Source organism: Amblyraja radiata, chromosome 18 (assembly GCF_010909765.2).
Source record: "Amblyraja radiata isolate CabotCenter1 chromosome 18, sAmbRad1.1.pri, whole genome shotgun sequence".
In the NCBI taxonomy this organism is placed as follows: Eukaryota; Metazoa; Chordata; class Chondrichthyes; order Rajiformes; family Rajidae; genus Amblyraja; species Amblyraja radiata.
This window is the reverse complement of record NC_045973.1, coordinates 20,717,197-20,727,516: the sequence shown is the minus strand read 5'-3', so window position 1 is coordinate 20,727,516 and position 10,320 is coordinate 20,717,197. Positions and strand designations below refer to the sequence as shown.

Below are 10,320 nucleotides of genomic sequence, written 5' to 3'. Positions count from 1 at the left end.
CCAAACATGATGCCAAAATCAGCACCTATCTGCCTGGACATAATCCATATCCTTCCATTCCCTGAATATCCATCGCCTATCCAAACATATCTCAAATACCACAGGTATATGCCTCAACCATCACACCACATCCAGGCACTCATCACCCTCTGTGTCAAAAATGTGCCCCTCTCACCTTCAAGCTATGCCCTTCAGTATTTGATTTTTCCACCCTGGGAAAAAGGTTGACTGGCTACCCTATACCTCATAATTTTATATACTGCTATCAGGTCTCTCAACACAACCAGCGTTCTAGAGAAAACAATACAAGTGTCTCCAACTCCCTGCAGCCAATACCCTTTAATCCAGGCAACATTTTGGTAAATCTCCTCTGCACCCTTTCCAAAGCCTCCCCATCCTGATCTATACACTGTAAATGGATTGATTATAATCATGTATTGTCTTTCTGCTGACTGGTTAGCACGCAATAAAGCACTGTACCTCGGTACACGTGACAATAAACTGAACTGATAACGGGGTGACCAGAACTGCATGCAATACTTTAATTGCTCCCTAACCAAAGTCCTATAAAGCTACATCATGACTTCCTGGTTCTTATACTCAATGCCCTGACCTATGAAGGGATGCATGCCATGTACCTTCTTTTCCACTCTATCTACTTATGTTGTCACTTTCAGCGAGTTATGGACTTGGACCTCAAGATCCCTCTGTACATCAGTGATGTTAAGGACCATACCATTAATTGTATATTTTCCCCTTACATTTGACCTCCCAAAGTGCGACACCTCACACTTGCTCGGATTAAACTCCATCTGCCAGTTCTCCACCCATTTCTGTAACTTCTATCTTGGTTCTTGGTTTCTTGGTCCTCCAAAATATTCCAAATGGGATTTAAACTGGAGGTGGTGAAGGGAGGGCTTAAGCCAGAAAGGGTTATTGGGAAGAAAGAGCTACTTTAAATTTAGTTGCATCTGGTTGGGTAACTATAGTTGGGTGGAGATTATTCCATGCTTTAATTGTACGGGATATTAATCTATATATCCTGCTGTATACAATGACAGTCTTCCTCACAGTCCATGACCCCAATAATCTAGGTGTCATCTGCAAACTGGCTAACAAACCCATCTACATTTACGTCCAAGTGATTTTTATATTTCACAAACAGCAGAGCTCTCAACAGATCCCACTCCACTGATGATAGAACTCCAGCCGAATATTTTCCTTCCATCACAACCCTCTATCTTCAATCAGTAAGCCAGTTTTGATTCCATACAACAAAGAAGGGTCTCGACCCAAAACGTCACCTATTCCTTCGCTCCATAAATGCTGCCTCACCCGCTGAGTTTCTCCAGCAATTTTGTCTACCATACAACAAAGTCACTGTTAATCTCATGTATCTAAATCAACCTATCATGGGCGATTTTATCAAATGCCTTACCAAAATCTATGTAGATAACATTCATCGCCGTACCCTCATCGATAATTGGCATCATTGTTTTAATAAGGCCATTTCCTATTACTCAAAGTTTGACAGCAATGAGTCTATCATTTTAAAGCAGAATTCCCTGTGTATTATATCTTATAATTCCAGTAAAGATTGCAAGCCGTATTTGAAATTCATTTCATTGCAGATAATTGTTAACTTGTTTGGGAAATTGACCGAAAAGCAGGAATCAGAGAAAGGAATTCATGGGCAGGATGTAGAGTGCTGCAAGAATTCAAGTTGGACCCACAATTATTCTCATAGAAACATAGAAAATAGGTGCAGGAGTAGGCCATTCAGCCCTTCGAGCCTGCACCGCCATTCAATATGATCATGGCTGATCATCCAACTCAGTATCCTGTACCTGCCTTCTCTCCATACCACCTGATCCTTTTAGCCACAAGGGCCACATCTTAAATATAGCCAATGAACTGGCCTCAACTACCTTCTGTGGCAGGGAGTTCCAGAGATTCACCACTCTCTGTGTGAAAAATGTTTTTCTCATCTCGGTCCTAAAGGATTTCCCCTTTATCCTTAAACTGTGGCCCCTTGTCCTGGACTTCCCCAACATCGGGAACAATCTTCCTGCATCTAGCCTGTCCAACCCCTTAAGAATTTTGTAAGTTTCTGTAAGATCCCCCCTCAATCTTCTAAATTCTAGCGAGTACAAGCCAAGTCTATCCAGTCTTTCTTCATATGAAAGTTCTGACATCCCAGGAATCAGTCTGGTGAACCTTCTCTGTACTCCCTCTATGGCAAGAATCTTTCCTCAGATTTGGAGACCAAAACTGTATGCAATACTCCAGGTGTGGTCTCACCAAGACCCTGTACAACTGCAGTAGAATCTCCCTGCTCCTATACTCAACTCCTTTTGCTATGAATGCCAACATACCATTCGCTTTCTTCACTGCCTGCTGCACCTGCATGCCTACTTTCAATGACTGGTGTACCATGATCGTTGCATCTCCCCTTTTCCTAATCGGCCATCATTTAGGTAATAGTCTACTTTCCTGTTTTTGCCACCAAAGTGGATAACCTCACATTTATCCACATTATACTGCATCTGCCATGCATTTGCCCACTCACCCAGCCTATCCAAGTCACCTTGCAGCCTCCTAGCATCCTGGAGTATTGCATACAGTTTTGGTCTCCAAATCTGAGGAAAGACATTTTTGCCATAGAGGGAGTACAGAGAAGGTTCACCAGACTGATTCCTGGGATGTCAGGACTCCTAGCATCCTCCTCACAGCTAAGGCTCACAGCACAGCTCAATATTGATCTGAACATGGATGATGGAATACATTATTACCACATGATAAAGTGTGTTGAAAGGTTTGGCATTTTTGGCAGTGTAAATGGAAGCATAAAATTACAAGTAATAGGTGGTAAATGCATTGCAATGAAGATAAATCCGAGGTTATCCACTCTGGACCAAAAAGACATGGTATTTCAAATGATAAAGAGTTAGAAACAATACAGTTCTTCACAACCTTGTCTGTCCAAGGGTGTAGATCATTGAAATGTCAAGGCATACAGTGTAGTCAAACAGCCCAATGGAATTATGACATTTAGATCTAATAGATTATAATACAAATGATCAAATTTCATGCTATAACTAGCGATGTAACAAAACTTACCTTCAGTGGCGCTGCAGTTCTGCCACTGGCCGTGCGCGTGACTTTGGCACCTTTGAGGGGGTGGGGGGGCGGGATTAAAATCCAGTTTTCTACTGCCTGTCGGAGGCGGATTTCGTCGGGCTGCTAGCTGCTGAAGAATAATCGATCCGACTTCCGTTCCCGATTTTTTATTTTTTTAAATCGCGAGACTATTTAATAATTAAATTAAAATAAAAAGCAACTTCGAACGCCCTCAACGCCTACAAGAACGGGACAAAACAAGGGGTAAGTCGTCTATTTTACACATAAACTTGCTTCTTGGGATGTCTTTAATCTAATTTTACCTTGCGAAAATGTGATTTGGGCCCCATACGAACCGGCAGTGTTTTTCCTACCGATATGGGGTTAAAATTTAACGCAAATGCAACGTTCCAATCGATCGCTTTCCAGAAAAACCCACTCGCAATTTTTTGGACAATCATGTCATAAGAGCATCTAAATCATCTATATTTTGTGTTATTGTCTATCCATAGTCAATATTTTTATACTAAATATCAGTTTAGCCCCATGAATTATGCAACAAAAATTTTTTTTTGATTATATTGAGTGGATGTTTCTAGATTAATTTATGGGAATTAAACATTAAATTACTTCCATCTGGCATATAAATTCATGAGAGTGAGATTAAAAAATCATGTTATTATAGTGAATTCTTGTGTGAATGGGATTAGTTTGTTATTTGGATACTTGGGCTATTTAAAAAATATATAATTTTCTTAAGAAATGAAATCTACAGGACATTCTTAATGAGAAAGTAGTGGGCAGAAAGGCATGTCATGCATGGTTTGAAGAGCAAAAACTTGTAGTTTACAATGCCAAAATTGTACCAGCTAGCAACTGATCTTCTCCATAAAGACTTGGTCTATTGCTAGAAATTGTAATTTATTTACCTATATGTTACGGATTTACAGCATATAATACAATAATATTAAAGTTCTGATCTTGAGAATATCACATTTTTGAATTTTCAAGGCAGTCTGGGTGTTTATTACTATTTCTGTCACAACGGTCAATTTTGTAACAACTAACTAATTATATGCTTTCATTTCAGGTCATCCAAGTAAGATGTTTTATATTTGTTTCAGAATGCTTCAATAACTGAAAATTTCATTCAGTTCTCTTAATTTTTAAGAAAGTTATGGGCTTTTGACTGTCCTCGATCACAGCTTTTGTGTTAAGTCAATGGAAAAGCAATAGGGAACAAGATGCTAATTTCCGAGTATGAAAATGGCCATAACTCTTTAATACTGAAGATATGAAAGTGAATTAGGTGTCAAATTAAACTTCTTTTTATGCTTTATCTGATGGGATAAATTACAGACTTGATTTTTAAAATCTCAAAATTTTGTAACATTGCTACTATAACTATACCAAGCCTAGGCCTAGTCATCATCTGAAGAAGGATCTCGATCCGAAACGTCACATATTCCTTCTATCAGAGGTGGTGCCTGTCCTGCTGAGTTAGGCCAGCATTTTGTGTCTATCTTTGGTGCAAACCAGCATCTGCAGTTCCTTCCTACACAGTCATTGTAGTTCTGGGAAACACACCTTAAAGATTTATTGGATTTGAAACAAACGCAGATTTATATCTGTTTATATCTATTTATATAGATGGTGAGATGGTGGCGCCGACGATGGCTGCCACGGAGTACTGCTCCGTACTATAGTATACTACAGTACTATCTACAAAATAAACAAGTGCACATATGAAATAAAATTTCTGGCAGGGTTTTGGAAAATTAACTCTTGTTACCTTCTTTTAGATCTGTACTTTTGCTCGCATTCTTTCCAACAGTGATGTGGGATCAGGAAAATAAAACATCACATAAAATAAAATATAAAGACATACAGATAACAATTATTTTACAATTATGGTCCAAGTTTGCAAAGCATTCTTGACTCAGCTTATGCCAAGTCCTTTTATGAATAGATCAGCATGCTGAAAAAAAAGCAAGAAAAACACATCAACAAGCAATAATATTGTATCAATTTATTTAACAGTTCTATGTAAACCAATGAGTCAGCGCACCACAGGAAACAAGTGATAAGTATTTAAACCAAATGGCTTAATTTCTAGTCTTCGTAATGAATTTTTTTAAATCAGCCCATGCTCCTGTAAACTCCTGGAGTTTAAAGTCTGAATTACATGTAGGAAAAAATATTTATTAAAATGGGCTTCAGCCAAAGGTTCAGTCACACAGAAACTTAAACAATGCATTCAGTCTGGTCTGTCGGGGAGAAATGGGCTTTGAAATTGAAGTGTTGCAGTTACAGCTAGAATGCACATTATTCTAAACTGAAGAATGGGTCAATTTCTCTTCTTGGGCCTATGCCTGAAGTGCAGGAAAATCAGGAACTTCAACAGTCATTAGCTCAACTAAATCCCAGCATTTAATTTCTGGTAGATGAACATAACTGTTTTAAAATGTATGGCCAAGTCAGAGCATGCAGCAGAAAGGGTCCAACGTGGGGAAGAAATGTAGCTGATAGGCAACATTTAGATGATAATGTATTTATATTTAAAGGCAGGTGATACAATTTGAATCTCCTATAGTTTTATTACAAGGCAACTTTCCTTTTTTTTTTATAAAGGGGCTTGCTTTTCAATGTCTACAAATGCTGCACTGAAATCAATTGACAGATACTGGACAGGAGCAATTCATGACCACTGACCAAGCAACATTTTACAAATTTTATGGGGAAAAAAGAAACCATGTACTCACTACTCACAAACCAAAGGAGTATGCACTGGTTGCACTCGACTGACAATTGTGCTGTCCTGGAGTATTTATTTTAAATTCCTCAAATGCTCTATTTCTGGAGATATGCTATCACACGGTGATAGACGAGCTAATGGTAGCTATAATATTTTAAATTAATGCATCACAGACATTTATTGCACTATGCCTTATAATCATTCCAAGGACAACCAATTTGGCCAAACAGCATCTCCTTTTAAAAACCTCTATTACTTCCCCGAAAAGCACCCTAAACGTGGCAATTATAAAGGGTCCTCCTTACACACCAATGACAAGTCCTTGTAGCAATATATTTTTCCCCACCCATAATCAGTCCAAGGATCCAGACACAAAACATTATGCTTTTGTTCCCAGTTTTCTTGGAATCCATTTCATTTTGCCAAATATACAAGTCGGGCAGCACTCCTGCAGTGGTCCTTTGCCATTCACTGCTCATTCTGTTGGCCTTCTGTGACACTTGACACTGATCCCTGGCCTTTATTCACGTCACTGATGCAAACCCACTGGCCTTCCACTGATTCTTTCCACAAGCTGACCTGCAAAGACAAAACGGGAAGAACGTTTAAGGTGTTGGAATGTACGCGTTACACAGTTAGTGCTCTTTTTTTTAGAAACATCCATGATGTAAAGCAACTGTCTCTAATTTACACTGTCATGAAATGACATTTCATTTAAAAATTACTCTAAGCCAATTTTCTCATCTTGAGATTGGACAGAGTGAACAATAAAGAGCCAATTAAAAACAAAATCTGCCATTCCCAAGATTGACATTTATTTCCTAGTCTAACTGCTCTCGGGTGACAAAACCAAACTACATGCAAACGGGACCTACAGCCCACTGCATCCATGCTATCCATCAAGCACCCATTTACACAAATCGTACACAAAGTCCTTTTGATTTTCCTTGCATCCCCATCTGGAGGTGCTATTTACAGTGGTCGACGGATGTACCAACCCACACATTTTAGCGAAATGGTAGTAAACTGGAGAACCAGTTGAAAACCTATGTGGTCACAGGGAGAACGTGCAATCTTCAAACAGACAGCATCCAATGTCATGGTTTAATTGGGATTGCTAGAGGTGTCAGGCAACAGTTCGACCAGCTGCACATTGCTTCGTCCTAATTATGCCGCCTTGAAAAGTAAATGAATGACAGATTCAGTTGCAAATGAACCATGTGGATGTGGGCAAGGATCAAGCATCGGCTAAAAGGCAGCTCTTTTTCATTAAATATATATTTTTAAATGAGGGTTAGAGTGACAATCTAACAGTAGCGTGGCACTATTGCACATATTTGCTTAAATTAAGTTAATTTCTAAATCGTAATTGGAAGATTTGATCCATCGGATGATTCTTCCAGAATATAAATTAGCCAGAAGAAGCGGCAGACCAGAGGACTGGGAGAAATTTAGAGCTCAACAGAAGAGGACAAAGGGGTTAATTAAGAGGGGGGGGGGAGTTTAAAAGAAAGCGTGTGTGGAATATAAAAACTGATTGTTAAAGTTTATTTGGGTATGTAAAAAGATTAGTGAAGATGAATGTAGGTCCCTTACAGCCAGAGGCAGGTGAATTTATAATGGGAAGCAAGTAAATGGCAGAACAGTTAAACATGTACTTTGATTCTGTCTTCACTGAGGAAGACACAACCAATTTCCCAGAAATACTAGGGGACCGAGGATCTAGTGGAAGGGAGGAACTGAAGGGAATCCACATTAGTCAGGAAATGGTGTTAGGTAAACAGTCGGGACTGAAGGGAAATAAATCCCCAGGGCCTGATGGTCTGCATCTCAGAGTACTCAAGGAGGTGGCCCTAGAAATCGTGGATGCATTGGTGATAATTTTCCAATGTTCTCTCGACTCTGAATCAGTTCCTGTGGACTGGAGGGTAGCCAATGTAACTGTACTTTGTAAGAAAGGAGGGAGAAAGAAAACAGAGAATTATAGACCGGTTAGCCTTACATCGGTAGTGGGGAGTCGATTATTAAAGATGCTCTAGCAGCGCATTTAGAAAGCAGTGACGGGTTTTGTTAAAGTCGGGTTTTGTCAAAGTCAGCATGGATTTATGAAGGGGAAATCATGCTTGACTAATATTTTGGAATTTTTTGAGGATGTAACAAGTAGAATGAATAAGGGAGAGCCAGTGGATGTGATGCATCTGGACTTTCAAAAAGCCTTTGACAAGGTCCCACACAAGAGATTAGTGTGCAAAATTAGAGCACATGGTATTGGGGGTAGGGTATTGACATAATAGAGAACTGGTTGCCAGACAGGAAACAAAACTTGGAATTAACGGGTCCTTTTCAGAATGGCAGGTTGTGACTAGTGGGGTGTCGCAAGGCTCAGCGCTGGGACCCCAGTTGTTTACAATATGTGTTTTTTTACAATACTGGAGAGATTTTAGTACAGAACATTAAAACTGTCATATCGCCACTATTTCAAGTAGTATGGTGTTAATTTTTTCAGGAATTATTGCTCAAATGTGCAAGAGACAGTAGAGATAAAATTAAGTTAGGAATTAAATTAATTCCCAGATTCAACCAGTTTATATCTCAAAAATATCAACTTTTAGGTCACAAAAATGTGATATGCGTTGACACAATGAAATCAAGAGGCAATTTCAAATAATTCAAGACATTTTCAAGTTTGTTGCTTTGCAGAGATGCATGTTTCACAGTAATAAGCAAAACTTTTAATGAATTTGGCATTAAGTGCTCTGAATGGCCATATTTCAGAGTGTAATGGTGGTTACTCTTGGTGTCCACCCTATTTTAGAGTAACCACCATTACACCACAATGGTAAATTAAGACCAAAGAACTTTCTAAGGAGATTGAAAATGTTCTAGTTTGAAGAACTCAATAGATAATGAAATGATGAGAAAGTAACGTTAATATCAAGGTTCTGTGAAAGCTGCTGCATGCCAAAATTAGTGAATATTTTTGGTGTCCATCATCACACGCGTAACACCAGCATTTTGCAGTAGCTATATTTCCATCAAATTATGTACTTGCAGTCTCTTATTATGTATGGACAATTACTTCCATAAAGTTTATTCAAAACATGAGAAAGAAATTACAAAAAAAGAAGTACTGGAAGAAACAGAAGCTACTTTCATTTTGGTGTCCACCCTTGGACACTGTGTAACGCGCGTAACACACGTTTCAGTAGATAACAGGAATATTGCTCATTTGGTCACATACTCCATGTTTATAGCAAGAAAGTACATTTGTAGGCTGAAAAACAGCCTCAAAAAGTGAAGAAATCAGCTATCATGCTTCAGAAAAAAAAGACTTTCTAAATTTCATGTAACGGTTGTTATGGTGGACATCAAACATAAAGTGTAAAAAAACGCATAGTTCCCAACAAGGAATTTTGTTCGTTAATCAAATTTTCTCAAACTTCAAGAACTATCTCTCCCTGTCATGTACTGGCGCTGTGAGGGTTGTTGATTAATCTGAATCATGTTGAAATAATTTATTTGTGGACTTCAGTTGTATGTATGATGTCACACTTTTTGTGCCCAGTATTGTAAAAACACACATATATATATTAACGATTTAGATGAGGGAATTAAATGTAACATCTCTAAGTTTGCAGATGACACAAAGCTGGGTGGCAGTGTGGGCTACGAGGAGAATGCTATGAGGCTGCAGGGTGACTTGGATAGATTGGGTGAGTGGGCAGAAGCATGCAGATGCAGTAAAATGTGGATAAATGTGAGGTTATCCACTTTGGTGGATTAGGAAAAGGGGAGGTGCAACGAGACCTGGGTGTGCTTGTACATCAGTCACTGAAAGTAAGCATGCAGTTACAGAGGCAGTGAAGACCAATGGCTAATGTGCGAGGATTTGAGTTCAGGAGCAAGGAGGTCCTACTGCAGTTGTACAGGGCCCTGGTGAGACCGCACATAGAGTATTGTGTGCAATTTTGTTCTCCTAATTTGAGGAAGGACATTATTACTATTGAAAGAGTGCAGCGTGGGTTCACCAGGTTAATTCCTGGGATGGCGGGACTGACATATGATGACAGAATGGGTCGACTGGGCATGTATTCGCTGGAATTTAGATTGCGAAGGAATTGCAGGAGAAACATTCCCGATGTTGGGGGAGTCCAGAACCAGGGGTCGCAGTTTAAGAATAAAGGGTAGAACTGAGATGAGGAAAAAATATTTTACTCAGCGAGTTGTGAATCTGTGGAATTCTCTGCCACAGAAGGCAGTGGAGGCCAATTCAATGGATGTTTTCAAGAGAGTTAGATTTAGCTCTTCGGGCTAAGGGAATCAAGGGATATGGGGAAAAAGCTGGAACGCGGTACTGATAGGGCCCCACTTTTTCTGCATAATGTGATAACCCAACTGTTTTATGACAAGTAATTTTGGCAACCAGCTCACTATTACAGGTTCCA

The 10,320-nt window shown here is 39.2% G+C and overlaps 1 protein-coding gene across 1 annotated transcript in view; it reads right to left on the bottom strand.

Moving 5' to 3' along the window:
• Window positions 1–5,134: 5,134 nt before the first annotated feature.
• The window catches only part of sec13 (SEC13 homolog, nuclear pore and COPII coat complex component), a 43,079-nt gene continuing 37,893 nt past the window's right edge, over window positions 5,135–10,320 (bottom strand). The window contains exon 9 of the mRNA XM_033036791.1: window positions 5,135–6,454. Coding sequence (XP_032892682.1) covers window positions 6,344–6,454 — 111 coding nt within the window. The 3' untranslated portion in view covers window positions 5,135–6,343. The remainder of the gene's footprint in view (window positions 6,455–10,320) is intronic.